A 19,009-nucleotide genomic window follows, 5' to 3' on the forward strand; every position below is an offset into this window, starting at 1 on the left:
TATGCTTCGGATGAGGCCAGTCAGTTACGGGCGAAAAGTCAGGTTCTACAATGCCAAGACCACGGCCACACAACTCAGAAAATCTACAGCAACTAGTGAACTCCAGCCGTGAAAGCCTTTGACACTTGGGAGAAGAATGGGAACATTTGGATAAAAATGTTTTTTAAGGGACTTTTTTCTTTTTTCCAATTAAAAAAATCAGACTTTTTCAAAAGCACTGAAAAAGAAATCTTTTGAAATGTTCACTCTTTTGCAATGAGTGAAATGCCTTTTAAGACAAGATTTTACTCACTCAAAAAGAAAGAGTTAATGTATGACAATCTACAGCATTAGAGAATGAAAAGTGCTGGAATTGCACGAACTTGGTGGTGGCATCTCATTTCCCCCTCCTCCACTATTTTCTCTTTTCCTTCCTTTTTCTGAAAGCCCCCATAGCGTCTCCCCTTTTCCAGCTTCTCTCTCTCCTTTTCCTCCACAAGTCAACCAACCTTTATCTGCCACGTCTTTGGCTTTCCCTCCTTTCTCCCATAGCAACCTCTACATGGGAAAACGCTGGCCAAGTTGCACAGTGTGAGTCACTGGGTCAGGCTCAGTTGCAAAATGCTAGCTGAACTCCGCCCAGTTGTGTGATGCCAGCCAGGCCAGGTCCAACTGCATGGTGGGGAAACTGCATAGGGCACCTAATATTCCCCTTTATAGCCTCCCCAAACTATTTTTCCCTCCCTCCTGACAGCCCCCATATCCTCAACTTTCTCTGCTTCCTTCCCACCTTCCAACCAACCTACCTTTTATCTGCACCCCCATCTTTAGCTGTATTTATTATTTTATTTACTTCATTTAAATGAAGACCAGCACCAGAAAAGGACGCCGCCGACTACCGCCCGCAAGAACAGGACAACAACCGAAGATCCACCGCAAAAAGGGTGCCTGGTAGGGTAGTCACCACCCCTGTATATCTGTGGCCCTAGGTTAGATTCTGTAAATGTGATTAGCACTCTCTGTAAGCCGCCCAGAGACCCTTAGGGGTTAGGGCGGGATAACAAATCGAATAAATAAATAAATAAATAAATTTATACCCTGACTTTCTCCACAATGGGGACCCAAAGCAACTATCATAATTCTCCTCGCCTCCATTTCATTTTTGTATCAACCCTCTGAGGTAGTTAGGTTGAGTGTGTGTGACTGACCTAAAATCACTCAGTGAGTTTCCACAGCAGAGTGGGGATCTGAATTTGGATCTCCCAGATCCTAATCTGAAACTCTAAAACATTACAACACACTGGCTTTTGTAAGGTGGCTGCTGTAGAATAGTAAGCAGCAGCTGGGAGTGCTCCCTCAAAGGCCAAAACAGGCCTAGAAAAGGCCTGCTGCCTCCCCTTTTCTAATAGAAAACAAGGCTTGAAGGTTTGCAATATTGTTGCAGTTGCCTAGCAATGGTCACTGAAGACATTCATTTCTTAAAGCTACAGCTGCTGCTGTCATTTTGGAGGGTTTTAACTGCATTCCCATCCCTCCCCAATTCAGATTTTTCTGCGCACCTGGGGCTTTTCTCAAGTTCGTAGGAAGATCTGTCTTGTATATCCATGGCCTTAGTCTCTGGATTTGTAGCCACAGATGGGGCCACAGTGAGTACTAGATAATTCCTACTTATGCTGTAGCCAGCATTTTTTCAAGGAGACATTTATTGTGTTTTTGACAATGATGAAAAGAGTTCAGTGTTTTCAACATGATATCCAAATAGGCTGGTAGCTCTGCTGTGGCTGTATGAGACTGCTTTTGTACCAACAATACCTTTTATTGAAAAATTTATTTTCTAATTCAAAATTTTATTTTTTTCCTACCTCTCAACTGGCAAATATTAGAAAGCATGAATTAAGCTTGTGCAGGGTTTTGCAGTTTGCAGTTCTCTCTCTCTCTGAAATATATTGGCTATATTTGCAATTTTCTTTTTATTCTGCGGAGTGTGACCTTCTTGCCCCCCTCTTCTTGTTGCAGTCAAAACATCCCCAGGTGCTTCAACATTTCTGGAAATTATATATCTTTAAACAGGAGTAACTTTGCATAGGGTTGCACTGTAACTTCTAGTTACTCTCACATTCTTTACTTCTAGTTTCTCTCACATGGGACTTTCATGTGAACCAACAATGAAGGTAAAACAACATTCCAAAGTCTCTAAATTAACCAACCTTCTTTTCAGTAAAGACAGACAAGACATGCGTATAAATGTCTGACTGATCAATAACTGCCTGGGTACGGACGGGTCGTTTAGGGGGTGGATTGCTTCTGCTTTGTCCAATTTCTAATGCCTGTAAAGGTTCCAAGAAAACATTATTAAAGTTATACCAACATACATTTGAAAAAGGACACTTAGGCAAAGTTCATCTTACACGCTGCTTCTAAATCATTACTTGGTATTAATTTTCCATTAAATTATTAGAATACATACAAATAATGCCTTTTGACATCTGGCAATTAGTCCTAAATGGGGATTTTAGATGGGACTTTGAGCACAGATTTTTAATTTTTACCAACTAAAGCACTCCATTTAATATAATCAATTAAATTTGGAATGGAATTTTGATTACAGTGTTTCACAATAAAGGTATCAATAAAGCATTCAATGTCTGTTACCACAGTTAAAATCATCATTACACCACTTTTTAATGCCACAGAGAAAAATTATTGATTTACATGCAAAAAAGAGGTGTTTCATTACGTATAAAATACACAGCTATGAAACAATGCTAATAACTTGCCATATTGTAACTCTGCTCTGCTTCCAGGTATTTCTTATACTCATTATTGAGTTTGTCAAACACAGTGGCTATCACACCCAGTGATCCTCTGTCTGGTTCACTCAACACTGCAACAGAAAACACTTGTTTATTAAATTCTGGAGATAAGTTTTTAGGATATCTTCAAATTCATAATCTGTGTCAACAAACCAGTTAGCCTCCAAGGTGCCATCAAGAGTACTCGTCTTCAAAATTGACAGAATACAAAAAGATAGGCTAGTTAATATTTACATGCTCTATAGAGAAATAATGGCTACCTTCAGAAGTACATTTGCAAGTTCCAAGGGAGGCAGCCGTGTTAATGTGCTACAGATGTGGCACATTAATGTCTAACAAGTTTATTCTTGCATAAACGTACATGAGATAGTCTCTGCATCAGATGAACTGGGTTGGCTCATGGAAGTTGTGCCACAATAAATCGATCAGCATTTTAAGGTGCAATAAGCCATTATTGTTCCTAAAAACGTTTCCTATGTGGACCGAGTCTGCAAACTGAAATCAACTACTTACTCTGAGAACACACTGAAAGAATGACCATTTTGCAGTCTTTTCTCTGGAGAAGAAAATCCATCAGCTTCCCTTTGTCTGGTAACAGATTTACGATTGGTTCAAGTTTCACCTGCAGGTTCCAAAGATAACCTAAAGTTAAAAAAAGGTAAATCCTTTTTCAGAAAGGACTGAAATTTGCTGTAGGAAAAACAACCACAATCCTTTCAAGAGAGGCTGATAAATTCTTAAAGCCAATACTGTCCTTGTAAAAGAGTCTGCATAAACATGTTAAGCTGCAATATCAGAACCAAAGACAGATTCTCCATTGTCATATTCTGACAATATTTATTAGATGCTTTGGACATTAATGTTTAGCAAGTTACCCAGTTACTCAGATACTCCAATAATTCACTTAAGAGACGTTTTAAAAAACAAGTGAAAAATGTTCAGTTCTTCACACTACAAAACAAGCAATAACCTACACAAGTCAAATAAACATGTTAGTAAAGGAAAAGTTATTGGCACATCAGTTTCAGAAGCTGTGCTCTGTGTGCTCCATCTAGAGGGAGGTGAATCAGAACCTGATAACAGAAAAGACTTTTTGAATTCTTGTCCAACAGAAATTTGTCTGGGCTTAACTAGGTTTCATGTTTAGGTGAAAATCAAGTGGTTAAGACACTGAACTGCAGGCTGTGGAAGGTCAGTAGTTCAGCAGTTCGAGACCCGGGTGCCGCATGATGGAGTGAGTTCCCATCTCTAGTTCCAGCTCCTGCCAACCTAGCAGTTTGAAAGCAAGAAATTGCAAGTAGATAAATAGGTACCACTTCAGTGGGAAGGTAACAGCGTTCCGTGCGCCTTGGTGTTTAGTCATGCCGGCCACATGACCACGGAAACGTCTTCGGACAGCGCTGGCTCTTTGGCTTTGAAACGGAGATGAGCACCGCAACCCTAGAGTCGGATTCGACTGGCTTTCGAGCAAGGGAACCTTTACCTTTAACTAGGTTTCATGTTTAGGTGAAAATATTTTTATATTCTTCAGCCCTCTGTTTAATTAATCCCCACCCTCTAGTATTGTTTTTACTGCTGACTTACATAAAATCACTACTAGAGGGTACAGCTGTTATTATGGGTATTTTACTTTTTTCCTTGGTGACTGATATTGATATTTTTATTGACTTGGATCCCATGGGGGATTTCTATGAATGGAGGGGTGGGGGATTTTTGCTGATTCCCCAATACTGCTGTAAACCTCCAATTTCCCTCACAGGTCATTCCTGGAAGCACCTCGACTCCCAGAAGAAGCATTTCAGTGGGCATTATAAGCTGAAGCAGGAAGTGAGGAAAGTCCATGCTGCGGACTGAACATCCTTCCATCAGTGGACATATTCCGCAGGATGCAAGCCCTTATATTATGCATTCTACTACTGTTTTCAATTGTTGGTCTGTTTCTTAGCCCTGACCTAAATGGCCCAGGCTAGCCTGATCATGTCAGATCCTGGAAGCTAAGTAGTGTGGGATGGGAGACCACCATGGAGGTCCAGGGCAGCTACACAGGCAATGGCAAACCACCTCTGAACATCTCCTGCTTTGAAAACCCTATCGGAGGTTGCCATAACTTGGCTGTGACTCGACGGCACTTTCCCCCACTCCCCCACACTATTTCTTAGTTCAACAGTTGTCTGCTATTCTATTATTTTAACGATTACTCCCAAACTGGCTAACGGAAGAATCTTTCTGAAAGAGTGCTAAAAGTAATCTAAATTAATATATATTGTGACAATTTCACACGTACCTTCAATTGCACTGATTATAATGTCAGGCTGAAAAACAATCCAGGATGAGGAATCTAAAGGTTAAAGAAAATTCACAACTAACAACCATCAGCCTTTTCCTCTTCCGGCATAAATCTAGTTCATGCCTGGATTCAAAGCACCATGAGAGTGCCAGGGAGAGCTAGACTTCTTTCTCAAGCAGCAGAACTCTGTAGCAAGCTTATTTTGAAACGGCACAGTTTCACAAGCAATTTTTGATGTGATTTGACGGTCTTCGTTAAGTAGGGGGGAAATGTAACCAGCCATACCGGCCCATGCAAACTCAAAAACAAAAACAAAACCCATATAATTTTGTACTAGGGCGAACCAAAATGTGTGTGCTTTCAAGCTCACTGGAACACTTCACGAGGCCAGAGAAATTTCTTTTTGAGGGGAAGAAAAAAGGAGATCTTTCAGTTCATTTCAAGGGTAGATACTAGAACACCCTGTAGTTTTGAATTGCTATTGGTGTTAGATTACAATACTTGCATCCAAAGAAAAACAAAATAATAAAGGGTCAACTCACTAGAAAGATAAAGGTCACAGTCCAAAACCACAAATTGACACACATCATCACCACATCAAATGCTGGCATGACCAAGTCTTAAAATCATGACCTGAAAAAAAATCTGCATTTTTCTCCCCTAAAAAAGGTTTTTAATTTTTTTTTGTAACATCTAGCCAGATAAAGAATTCTGGCGAGTTTAACAAGCTTGCACCATACTTTGTGTCATTTTAGTTGCCCCTAAAAAATTGTTTTACATGGACCAGAAAATCCACTGAGCGCATGTGCACCTGAAGTAGTTCTTTGGACTGCAGCCTCCTATCAATAGGTAGCTGAAAACAGCTAGTCTTCTGCCCTGTCATTTAACATCCCATCAGGTATTCAGCAATTCCCCCAAACACTTTAACACAATGCATTGTAAGGCTCCCTGTCCCAAAACTTCCACAAGTAACTAGGTGCATTTAACAGTGATACCACCTTGTTTTATTTATTCAAAAGGTGTGTTACATTGTTCCCTCAGAGACTTCATCAGGTACCATTAAACTGAAGCTATTTTATACTCTATTTAGAGCTGAATTACAAAGACTTCTGTGATTTAATAAAGTTTTGCTTCCCCAAATGTGAATTGCTAGATTTACCATCGTAACCTTTTAGCAGAAATCCATAATCATTAATTTCTATATCTATAAATATTATATGAATGGAGATCACAGAAGCATAGAGTTGGAAGGGGCCTCCAGGGTCATCTAGTCCAACCCCTGCACAATACAGGAAAGAGAGCCAAAATCTACAGCTTCATATCAAGGCAAAGCTAAAACTGTTCCAAGGATACATAGTTTACAGGGAACTGGAAACTGGCTGGTTACAGCAGCAGGGCCTACATGTGGGAAAAGATATTGCATTAGTGCTCACAGACCAGAAAAGATTAATTTTTCAGGCAACATTTATCAGCAATAATGTCTTCCATACATTAGAGTAGTTCAGACCTCTTATATAGCTGAGACTATAACATAAGAATGCTACCAACTGCAATAAGTAGAATAAACCTGAATGGCAGGACATCGGAAACTATAGTTGCAATGCTACAAGATTTCAACTTCTGAACTATACCACATATTACCATAATTGATTAATGACCTGCAGCAGGAGATCTTTAAGTAGTTTACTTATTTATTTAAAACATTTGTTAGCTGTCTTTCTACCTTACAAAACTCAAGGTGGCTTATAACCTAAATAAAACAACAATCATAAAAATATAATATGTAGAAGGCCACCATTTAAAAAATCTCAATTAGGACTCCCAATAAATAAAAACTAAGCTAGTCAAATGCAGTCTTAAACAAAACTGTCTTCAACTGCCTCCTGAAAACTGAAGTGAGGGGAGCCAGGCAGTGTTCCCTCTAAGCTGAGTTAATATGAGCTAGCTCACAGGTTTTTAGCCTTCAGCTCACACATTTTTTGTCTTAGCTCAGGAAGAATGGCTCCGGAGCAAACTAATTTATGCAGCAGCCAAATTGCTCGCTCGCTCACAAATTTAATGCCAGTAGCTCACAAAGTAGAATTTTTGCTCACAAGACTCCATAGCTTAGAGGGAGCATTGGAGCCAGGTGCATCTCCCTGTTTATGGTGAACAAAAGCACAGAGTTTGCCCATTTGCTGCACAGGCCTCTCTGACATCTTTTCCAAAGAAAGGACCTCGATTTGACAAACAAGGACATTTCCTCAGGAAACTGCATTATTTCTTGTAGGGCTAATGGACTGATTCTAGTGGGGCCACAGCAGTTTAGGAGGCTGAATGAAATCTGGCCACACAAAACAGTTATCATGGAGACTTGTTGGATAACACCCAAAATATCAGTAATGAACAACACTGCATGCATCAATTCACAACCAATTTCCTGCAACACGTTTTGTGACCAAATATTAGAAATCAACTGGAAGAGCAGGACCTCAAAAGAAGCTGAAATAGAATGGGACAAGGCAAAGGATGGGGAAGACCTTGCATCTGTGTGCGTGCAGGTGAGAAACTGTCAAGGGACTTCTCATAAATGGCGCAAATCTGTACTTTGTAGTACTGTCTTTCTTGGTCTGTAACACAGATCGTTCAAAATTTGTAAAAGGTCATGGAGCATGGTAAACCCAAGATTAACTCCACTGTGCATCAACCGGTGATCATCTATTTATTGAGATACTGATACACTGCTTTTCTCCCCAATGGAGAACCAAAGAGCTTTGATTACCATTCTCGCCTCCATTTTATCTTCAAAATAACCCCATAAGGTATACTAAGTTAAGAATGAGTAGCCTAAGATCACCTAGCCAGGTGGTTGGTAGGTTGGGGATTTGACCCTGGATTTCCAAGATTCTAGTCTAACCACTACATCATGAAAAAATAATGGCCAGTGGATTTAGACTTTTAGATTTACCCTGCAACATTAGCAATGCAGGAACAGCATGCTCTACTTGAACAACCATGAAACAGATGAAGAAAAAAATTCTCTCCTCTGGGGCAACCTATACTTCATTTCACTGCCAAGTATTAATTCTGTTACTTCTTACTCAGAACAAAACTTGAAAGGTACTCAGGTGTGCAGAAGACCAAGCTTCTTTGCAGTAGCAATAGGCAAGCTTTTCAGCTGTGTAATATACTGTCACCCAGACACTGAATAATCATGAGAGAAAATAACTTCATTTCATATTTCCACTGAACTCAAACTTTGTTCTGATGCTTCTGAAAGTTACCCAAACTCATTCCTTGATGAGTATTACAACTCAATAGACAATCAGGTGAAAAAGAAATATAGCCCAACAAGATACACCTTACAGCATCCTGATATTTTATTTCATAATTTGATCAAACAAAATCTGTGTTTAGAAACGGAATGTATATATATATATCTACTGGATTTTCAAATGAGTGAAGTAAGACTCCTACCTGCCACAGGAATCTGATATGGTTGTATGGATCGAGCTGGAAGTACAAGCTGATGAAGGGTGACTGTGCCATCAAATTCTCCTTTTAGCTTGATATCAAATATGAGAGAAGTCTAAAAGTGAAAATATACACGTTCTTTCTGTGATATACCTCAAAATTAATTCATATGTAATTATTTTTATTTCCAGTTGTCAACCTTTAAACATAACTTCATTATATTTTTATACTCTAGTTTTAACATTTGCCTTTAAAAGCCCAGACATAGACTATTAGTTCTAGTATGAGATATCTATATTTTCCTTCCAGAAAAGGTCTTCCGTAGATCACACACTTTTGGACTTTAGTTAGCGTTTGCACAACTGATACACATAAACATATATCTATGGGCATTTAAATATTAGTTTCAGCTTTTCACAACAATGAAGACTTTATATCTTGTACTGCACATGCAGAGTCATCCAAAAGGCAAAAACCATTTTTATTGGAATGAGGCCTCCTCTATGGATCATTCACACAGCAGCCACAGGGAGGCCTTTTCCGGGGAGTCTCTTCCATTCTGCAGCCTAGGAATGGACTGGAGAGGAGCACTTGTGCCTGCATCCATCTGTGCCTGTGTCTATCCCCAATCATGTCCCCCGCCCCCTCGGGCCAACCTCACTCAGTGACACTGGCCAAGGCTCAAGACATTGCCAGGCTTTCCTCCTCCCTCCCCCTCTAGACCAGGCACAACAACTCATTTGAGGGAACCGCTTGATCTTACTGAAGATATTCTGAGAAATCATAGCAACCTCCTGCAAAATTTAAGGAATTATCCTAATGCCCCGGTCTTTGTATATATTGGGCCATATTATTCTTTTTAAAGCTTATGTTCTGTCCTTATTTAATATTCAACAATATAAAGTGTTAAGAGTCTTTAAGACTCCATTCTGCTCTCTTGCAATGAGTAGTGGTTGTGGTGGTGGAGGAGGAGAAGAGTTGGATTTATACCCTGCCCTTCACTTGGAGTTTCAGAGCGACTTACAATCACCTCCCCTTCCTCTCCACACAACAGACACCTTGTGAGGTAGGTGGGGCTGAGAGAGCTCTTTGAGAATGGCTCTTGAGAGAACAGCTCTGAGAGAATGGTGATTGACCCAGGTTCACCCAGCTGGCTGCATGTGGAGAAGTGGGGAATCAAGCCCTGTTTTCCAGATTAGAGTCCACCGCTCTTAACCACTACACTAAACTGGCTCTCATTACTTTCAGTGCTATCAACAAAAGTTGGTTTTCCCCAACTGAGCAGTTCTTAATCTGCATGCAGAGCTCTCTTACACTTCATTCCTTCCAACAGGGTAGTCAAAATCAACTGTGCATCCCCTCCCTCTCCTCTGGTACAGACTCTCCCACCACAGATTAAAGAAGAAAAGGCACTCACACAATTTTCAGATGGTGGCACTAGTTTTTAATACATCATTTTTTGCTTCCTGACACATTGTCTATACAGTACATCTTGAGAAGAGATTGGATCTAGCATAAAAGTTTACACAGTGGATCTTTCCACATCTTCTCTCTTCCCTGCCATTGGCTCTGAAAATCTTTTCAGGGAGTCAGGAGAGCCTCACAAAGAATACACCCCATAGTAAAGGAGCACAGAAGCAACAATAGGCTTCCTCATCCACTGCCTGTCAAAGTGAATGGTACAGCATGAGAGTGAGGTATTTTTTACTTTTCCCTTTTCATGTCACGTGGAATAAGAAGCTGGGGTTGGGCATGATACTAATTTCATCCTTCAATCCAGAATGCTAAACAACGGTAGAGGCTCTGTTAGCATCTCAGTTGAAAGAGTCTGGGGGAGGAGGAATGGTATGATTAAATAAGAGATGGAGGAAGCATTTTTCATACCCTCACCAAAACAATTAAAAGCTTCTTATTATACAGGGCTAGAATATGGGAGGGGGGAATAAAACTGGGTCCGGTAATCTGTACGTTATGATGCAATCACTGAGTCTAGTCTTACCTAGGATAACATAAACAAATAGTGGATAATGTTGGCCCTCCCCCCATTAACTAATGCTCAACTGCCTTTAATGTTCTGTCTCCCCCAGAGGGAATTGAGCATACTCAGTCTTTCTTGGTCATGTTCAAGGAGGGGAGGGGGTCCTTTTTAAAAAAGAACATACTATGAGCTAATATTTTTCTGTATACTTGGGGACTCCTCTAATGATGCATAACCCTCTAGATTGTTTGTAGACGGCTCCATATTGTTGCCCTACTTTCAAGCATGGGATATTCATTATCTACAAATTTCAAATAATTCCTGTCAAACATACCTTAAGTTATCTAAGAAAAAAGCAAACAAAGGAATATGTAGTGTGCTTTAATGGAAGAAATATAAAGAAAACAGGAACAAAAACAATACCTCAGTATCTTGATGATGAACCACCACCAAATTATCCACAACATTTAGTGCAAACTTGCCCGTCCTGTATAGTTTCAGGATATGCAACTTCTTACATGAGCCTTCCCTATAATATTAATATGAGTTAGGGGAGAGGGGAAAGATTCTCACCAAGAATCAGACTCTTAATCTTTAGCATTCTTACAATTAAAGATCAAAGTTATTATGAAGAAAAAACTTACCTTGGTAAGTGATAAAGCACCACCTCAGCTCCTGTACTATTGGATGTTCTTGAATGATGTCTCAAATAGAGAACATAAAGCTGCCCATATCTAAAGAGATAGAATAACGAAAAATATATTTTGGATGCACGCATGAGCAGATTTTTAGAAAAGTGAGGGTGGACTTCTAAGGCCTTAAAGACAGCATGTTGTACTATTCTGTACATTAGCAGTTATACAGCTGTCTTCAGTAGGGAATTTGCACAATCATATCACTCACATACTAGAAATGAATGTGCAAAGGTCATCCAGGCCCACTTGCATGGACCACATTCTCAGTATACACTTACAGCTCTGTGTTTATGGTTGGTAGGCAAGAGTCTTCACAAAGAGGGATTCAACTACCTCCCTTGGGGACTTCACTCTCAATAACTTTGTTTCTTATACCCCTGACCTCCCCATTTGCTCTAACATGCTTTTCTTTCAAAGGCTTATTATACAGAAATATTCCAAATAAAAACACTTGCCATCTAGAGTGTCTGGAAAAATTAATGACTGAACACTGGCTGTCTTATATTTTCTCAGACTGCAGTAATACAGAAGACAAAAAGCACTAAATGATTTAAACCGATCTCCCTAATTACGGTGAAGAAGACTACTGGGAACGCCACATGATTTCAGTGGGAGACAAATATCTGCCTCCCTCTCTTGCACTAAAAATAATGGGGAAAAATCACAAATCCAAGGAATGAAAAGAGAGGAGATGCACACTAAAAGCACATAAAAAACAAGCCAGCTCTTCATCAGGGGTAAGAAAGGTACTCCTGCTTTAGAGCTATCACTCTTGCATTCTTTGATAACTATAAGCAGAAATACCCAGTCGTTTTTCAACACAGAGGCATTAAGTTTTCTTTGGGTTGCCATACAGGTTAGATTTTGCAAACAAAATGCTTGACTTCCTCAAGCTTTTCCTTTTAGGAAATATTTTCAGCTGCACTTGAGAAAGGGTGTTCTGAGGAAACTGCTTTGCTTCCTATCAACCCTTGAAGTTTATCTTCCTTTTTGTTCATAAAAAACCATGGGATTTCAAGGTAGTTAACTATAAGTAGATTATGTCCCTTCTTAGGGGGAAAAAATGTTCCTTTGTGTTTTTCAATTCAATATACAGCAAACACACTCTGCTCAGTAAACAGAATAAAAGCAGAACCACCAAGTGCCATCTCTCCACAGCCCTAAGTCAAGGTCCACTGAAAAGGGGACACTTGTCCACAGCAATACTTACATTGTAGCCATAGCAATATCTCTCTCTGAAAGGGTGAGTTTGGATGCCTTCGGGGCTGCTGGCAATTCAATTTCAAACTTGGATAGCTTTGACATAGTTCCACCCTATAAAACAGCAAATGTTGCATCTAATCACACAAGGTTTCTCTTTTGATTTTCTTAGTAGGAATCATACAATTTTCTAGCAACCAAGATACAGCTACTCTAGTACCTCCCCTCCCAAGACAAAATAACAACCCAGCAAAACCCGTAGCTTTCAGTCATAATGATGCAACCTGAAACACATTCTACGCAGATTTTATTTTTACATTTTTTCATTTACATCCTTTATAGGCCGCCTTTCTCACTTGGACTCGGTGGATTACACAGAGTGAGTTTTACACTCAGATGAAATGTTACGTTACTGAACTGACCTAAAAGTAGCATCTATTTAATTGCATCATGTTCAGCTCACCTCATAAGTAAACCAATACCATCAGCGCTGGGAAAAAACTGCAGTGCTAGAACTTCAAAGACTTTCCCCATCCCAGGTACCACCATTTGCCAAATTACTCTGTAGGTGAGCTCACTTCAATCAGCAAGCCAACTTTATAAACACTTGATCAAGAAGTTTGTTATTAACGCCAATGATCAGCTATTATCAGTTTGAAGATGGGGGTCTGAATACTTGTCAACAGCCCCATCCGTAATCCTGTAACTCAAACTAGTTGGATTTAAGCCAATATTATATCAAGTGACTCTTAAATGCAATAAGAATTTTTCTACACAGACAGCACATAGGGGTACATACATTTTCATAATGCGGTTATCTTTGCGCAGGAAAAAAGTCATAAATGAAACCATCCTAAATCAGTATCAATAGATCTGCTTAGTTCTTTAGTTAGTAGATCTGAGCTGAAGTTTTCAGGTTTACGGTAGCCTCCTTTAAAGAGTCAATTCACATTTTACACAGCCTTTGCTGCCAAACACCAGCTGTGTTAAACTTAGAAGGGGAAATAAATAAATAACATCTCCAAAGAGTAGAGCACACATGGACAAAGTTGAGATTTTGGCTGCAATTTCCTGGTATGTCGCACCGTGTGGTTGTAGATACAGATCTTCCCATCAGTCTTTGTGGCGTGGGTTACCAAATAGGAGCCCCTAGAGATCAAATCTGACATTGTCATTGACCTTCATATGAGTTATCTCCAAAGGCTGGAAGAACATGAATGAACAACCTATGTAGCAATGAGTCTTGACAACTAGTAATTATGGGTGGAAGACTTCCCCTTTCTCCACTCCCCAAAATGGCTTGCTAACTACTGTCACAAGTTCCATCACCACCGCCTGCCTCATCCAAATGTCTTCTGGCTAAACTACTTGTTGACCAAGATATACACACAGCAAACACAATAGTCAAGGAAAGCATGAACACAGAGGAGGAGTAAGCATTTGGAAGAAAATGATAGGCAAGAAGGACACAGAATATAATTATCCATTTTTGCTTTATGGTTTATATCTTGTTAGGATAGCCTTACAAAGTCCCCCAGGCAGCTGAGGAGGATAATGCTGGGTGCTTTAATATTTCTTTCTTACCTTGAAATAGAATGGCTGCAGAACATTTCCAAGAACTGTGGTTGATAGCAGAATAACTGAGCTCTCAGGGCAGTACATATACCAGTTTACATTGATATTCTGACTCTTCACAAGTTTTAAAGTTCGTTTCTCTGGTAACACCTGAAGACATAATATAAAGCTTTACATAAACTCCAATATGCTGAAGCACATCACATACTTTGTAGTTAATAATTCACACTAAAAGGCCTTCCAATCGTAAGATTTGTTCTAGGTGGGTAGATTTCCTAATCAAATGGAGACAAATTAAACCTTTCTAGCTACCAAATCTTTCAATGCATTGTCCCCATCTTTAGACAGGACAGCTCCTGAATAAAAAGCAACCACTGGGGCATTGACTAAGGGCACCTTGAGATCTTGCTCTTAAAACTTCAAAAAAAAAATCATCTGGAAAATGGCAAACTGAGGACCCTTTGGATGATCTCTTAAAATCCCTGTCATCTAGCTTAAATGATGTTGATGATCTTGGTTTCTCCAGTATATCTGTTTGATAATTTGGAGTAGGTAACACCTTTTTTAGGAGCCTCTGGAAATGCTCAGGTTGGAAAAGTCTAGAAGAACCATCTTGTGAGTCAGAATTTTCCACTGATCACTCTCCTTCATGTTTATCAGAGCCTGCTGCCAAGGAGTCCTTGGATGAAGGGAGCTCCTCCACCTCTGACTCTGAGACAACTTTATTTCAAGCTTGGTGACTTTGCCTGCAATTGGATTTACTCAGTCACCTCCCAGACCTGGCATTAATACATGAAGATCTGTCCCCCTCATCTAAAGCTGTCATATGGTGGGTGCTTGCATGTCTTTTGCCCCTAGACATCCTAGCATGTTTTGGCAGAAGCGGAGCTATAGACCTCTCCGAAGACGAAGATGATCTGGGTGGTGAAGTGATGGAGATCTTCTCTTGTGACCTCCGTGCTGTTTAGGCACTTGGTTCGTATTCTCACCCCATTAATATCCCTCCATGGAACCAGAGGGGGGATCGTCCCTGGTAACTGGACTCCAGTAAAGCCCGTCGGTGTTAAAGACATCTGATTCGGAGGGGTCCAGGCCAATCTAAAGGCCTGCATCAACCAGTCAGATGAGGCTGGGTTGAAATGGGTGAGAGTGTTTGTGTGTGTGTGTGTGTGGGGGGGGATGGCGTGGTCACCACATTGAGGTTCCCCAAGCTATTGAGCCTGCTATAAAAGGCCTCCGCAAAGGTCTGCGTGGGTGGAAGTTGTTCAGCCATATTTTCTCCCTGGTTTGGATTCAACCTGCAGTTCTACAGGCCTTAATTCTCCCCTTAGTGGTGGGGGAGCACACCTTCCACCTCATTGCTCTCTTGCTCCCTGTGAACCCGGACGAAAAAAAGCAGGAAAAATCTCCCAAAGAGCTCTCCACTAGGCCAGCCAGCACTAGGGGACCCCTGTGCACGGTCCTGGGCAGGTGGGAGGGAGGCTATGGAAAGACCCAAAGCGTTGTCTAGCCTTCTCAGCAGTAGCAGCCCCAATAAGCATGTCTCTAGGCTGCCCAACTCCATTGCCCAAAGCTTCAGGCAGGAGAGGCTTCAGCGGATCTTTTTTCTTTTTATATGCAAAGCCCTACTTTGCTGTTTTGTTTCCTCCATACTGATCTTTTCCAATAGGCAAGTATTTTTACTCACAAGGAGCTGAGCTAAGCCAGAGCAGCAGGGTTATCAAAGCTGGAAGATCAGCCTCGTTTTGGTCCAGGAGAGTCATACAGAAAGATTGCATAGCCCTGCCTGGAGCAAGAGGAAGTGTGATCTATCAGTCTGGATGTTATGTAGTGGGTTGCCGCATGGATAAACGACCGACGACGACGTGGTGCATGGCACGCTTTATTTGGTACACAACAAGAACAAGGAACAAACGGCCGGCAGGCCAACTATATACATACCTGGGGACACACCCCTGGTCACCATTGGTGGGTTTGAATCTCCCGCCACGGTTCCCATTGGTTCCCCAGTGGAGGGACTAGGAGCCTAGTCCCTATTGTTCTTCCAGAGCTAAGCTCTGGCTGTCGCTGGCCCCCCGGTGGAGGCCAGCATACACTACACTGGATGACTTCCCCCAATGAAGGAGAAAGATCCAGACAAAACAATAAACAATCCCATATGTGAACTGTTCCCAAGATTAAAAGTGTACATAAACCAGGAGGAACAACTACTTTCTGTAGTGAACAATCCACTCTTGATCCCTATTGAGCCCACCATTGAGAGCATTAAACACAAGAATTCTAATTCAGCAGCTACTTCTTTATTTGCCTTCCTCCAATATTAGCTGGAAATCACATTGCATTTAGGGACAAACTTAAAAACAAAACTGAAGAGTATAAAATTGACCTTAGAAAAAGAAGGATAGCTATGTAAGTTCAAGGCAATACTTGGAGTTACAGGTACTGATTAGAACTCTGTGGTGCCTATTGAAAAGAACCATCATCAAGCGTGGAACTTATACACAAATGTATGATGCTTTAATTTGCAGAAACCAATAGTGCACTTCTTAAACACTCTAGCTGTGTTACATAGTCAGATCTTATCCTGGAATCAAATTCAAATATTCTTTAGGTAACAATACTCAAAACAATTCAGTTTTTTGAAAGACACACAATTATTTTAGGTACCTGATAAAATTCAATTCCTTGATCTGTAATGAAGACAATTTCTGCAGAGCTTGTCCAACAGAATCCTAAAATGTTGGCATTCTTGGTCTTCAACAGAAAACAGCATTCAGTTGAATTTAAAATTAACAAATATGCATAAGACTTCATGTAAGTTATAGTGTCACAGTTTATATCTAAGTGTACTAGCAATCTGTTTCAATCTGGAACCGCTGCCCGAGCTCAGAGTTTTACATATGCACATACGGTATACATACATACATACATACGTATGTATGTATACCGTATGCATGTATGTATGCCGCCGCCGGCCTTGCAGCTCCACTACCGAGCCCCATGAGGGGCCCGGCGGTGGACCTGCAAGGCCGGCGGGAGTGCAAGGAAGCCCCACGAAGGCCCTCCCTGGCCCCAGGCAGGCAGGGGTGGGGAGAGGCAGGGAGGAAGCAACTTACCCTCCCTCTTCTCCTGCCTCCTCCTGGCTCAATGAGGGCCAGAAGCGGGGCGGCCGGAAGCAGGGGGCGGTGCTTCGTCGTGTGCCCCACCCCCCGTACCTCACCCGGGGGAACTGTGATCCCCCGCGATCCCCCCCCCGAAATGACCTCTCCTCATACCTATGGGACTGCCTCTCCCATTGCAACGCCCACACTCCCTTCAGTCATCATCTAGGAGCCTCTTGTAGGTGCCTGGCCCCAGGATGGCTCGGTTAGCTGTCACCAGGGGGAAGGGCCTTCTCAGTTGTGGCCCGTCCTGTGGAATGCACTCTTGGATGGCACCCGTGCCCTGCCAGACTTGTTTAGTTTATACAGGGCATGCAAAGCTGAATTATTTAGGTTGGCCTTTGGAGGGTAACTATGTGTTTGGGCTGTTTTCATAGTGGTATGGTAATAGCCATATATTTTAATATTTTCTTGTTTTAATCCTTTTAATTTTAATTTGTTATTTGCTTTTATGTTGTTTTTACTTTATTGGCTTTAATATTGTAAGTCGCCACAAGACCTTTCGGGTGAGTGGCGACTTAAAAAAATCTAATAAATAAATAAATATTATGAAATGCTTCCAAACATATTATTTGTTTAACTATAAAAATCATTCAATGGCTGCGGTCACACGGAGCATTAGGCACGCTAGAGGGACGGAAGATAGGTGGATTTTCAGGGCACGATCTCACCGCCACATCTGGGAAGTGTTGAGCTCCCGTGGCGAACCCAAGGCTTCCCGTGGAAGATGCGCGGTAAAAAACTAGTACCTCGGAGGTACTAGTTTCCAGAAACCGCGGGGCAAGGGCGGGCGTCTGATCGCGTTTCTGGTGGTAGTTCCGGTGCCCGCCCATGTCCCCTCGCAAAAGGGTTTTTCCCCCCAAAGTCTCCACGGATGCGCACAAGGGAGCATGCGCACACTTGAGTTTAAAAAAAACACCCAACCCCGCTTCTTTGCTGCGCCGCAGGACTGTGGAGTGATCGGCACCTCCCCACTAACACGGGACCTCTACGGGACCTCCATGTTAGGTCTGCTCGCGCAATCGCGCGTTTTTTAACCCCAGGGCAAACAGCCACGCTTCCCCCCCGCATTTTCCTGCCCGTATGCCCGCAGCCCTAAGTTGAGTAAATGTCAGGTCTTCTTTGCCGGAGCTATTCAGCAAAAAAGTTTGAAAGCTAACTGTCAGAAGTGCTTAAATCATGGAATACTTTGTTTTATTACAAGAAGAATAAGACATGTGACAGTGGGCCCTTTAGCCATGATTCAAAAAGCTGTTTCACACAACATGAGTTTCTCGCACAAATTTAATTTCCACATTGGAAATAAGATGTACAGAGATGTGTTACAAAACCAAATATGTCTTTTTCACCTGCATATATATGATGGTGGATATACAAGGCACGTAGTGGGAGATTTCCCCCTCTGAAAAGACTTCAGGATAACACTTTGAACCTCGTGTCAACCGATCCACAAGGGCTTGGGAGTTCAGGAAATGAGAAACTACTACTAAAGTAGACATTAGTGAGAAACTACTCAGTGTATGTAAAAAAAAATCTAGTACCATTTATGAAATTACAAAAAATAAAAAATAAAAATTGCCAGCCCACAATTAACACTATCGAAGTGACTACTAGTGACCAGTATTTTGGGGGTATTATTTAAGTCAAATACATATCAGAGAATCTGATCAGCTACCGGTACAGCTAAGCCTGAATAAAGCCAGGGTTTTTTTGGGCTTTTATTTGGGTATATTTAGCTACACCAAATGGCTGGTGGGCTCCTCCTACAGCTTGGCTTAAACCAAACTGCAAATTAGCCAGCCCAAGATTGGCAGGGGCAGCAGGAGCTGGGAGTTCTCCGCCACCTCGGCTGGGGCTGGCTCCTCTTG

General features: G+C 41.4%; 1 protein-coding gene across 1 annotated transcript in view; it reads right to left on the reverse strand.

Annotated features, from left to right (window-relative positions):
- Positions 1-19,009, reverse strand: part of LOC107121414 (chromosome unknown open reading frame, human C18orf8) — a 30,267-nt gene that overhangs the window by 5,647 nt on the left and 5,611 nt on the right. The window contains 11 exon segments of the mRNA XM_015424327.1: positions 2,187-2,306; positions 2,757-2,863; positions 3,306-3,434; positions 5,077-5,130; positions 6,433-6,477; positions 8,536-8,647; positions 10,934-11,039; positions 11,155-11,244; positions 12,416-12,519; positions 13,990-14,130; positions 16,648-16,734. Of these exon segments, the coding sequence (XP_015279813.1) occupies positions 2,187-2,306; positions 2,757-2,863; positions 3,306-3,434; positions 5,077-5,130; positions 6,433-6,477; positions 8,536-8,647; positions 10,934-11,039; positions 11,155-11,244; positions 12,416-12,519; positions 13,990-14,130; positions 16,648-16,734 (1,095 nt within the window).

Source organism: Gekko japonicus, unplaced genomic scaffold, assembly GCF_001447785.1.
Source record: "Gekko japonicus isolate JY-2015 unplaced genomic scaffold, Gekko_japonicus_V1.1 scaffold2628, whole genome shotgun sequence".
NCBI classification, from domain to species: Eukaryota; Metazoa; Chordata; class Lepidosauria; order Squamata; family Gekkonidae; genus Gekko; species Gekko japonicus.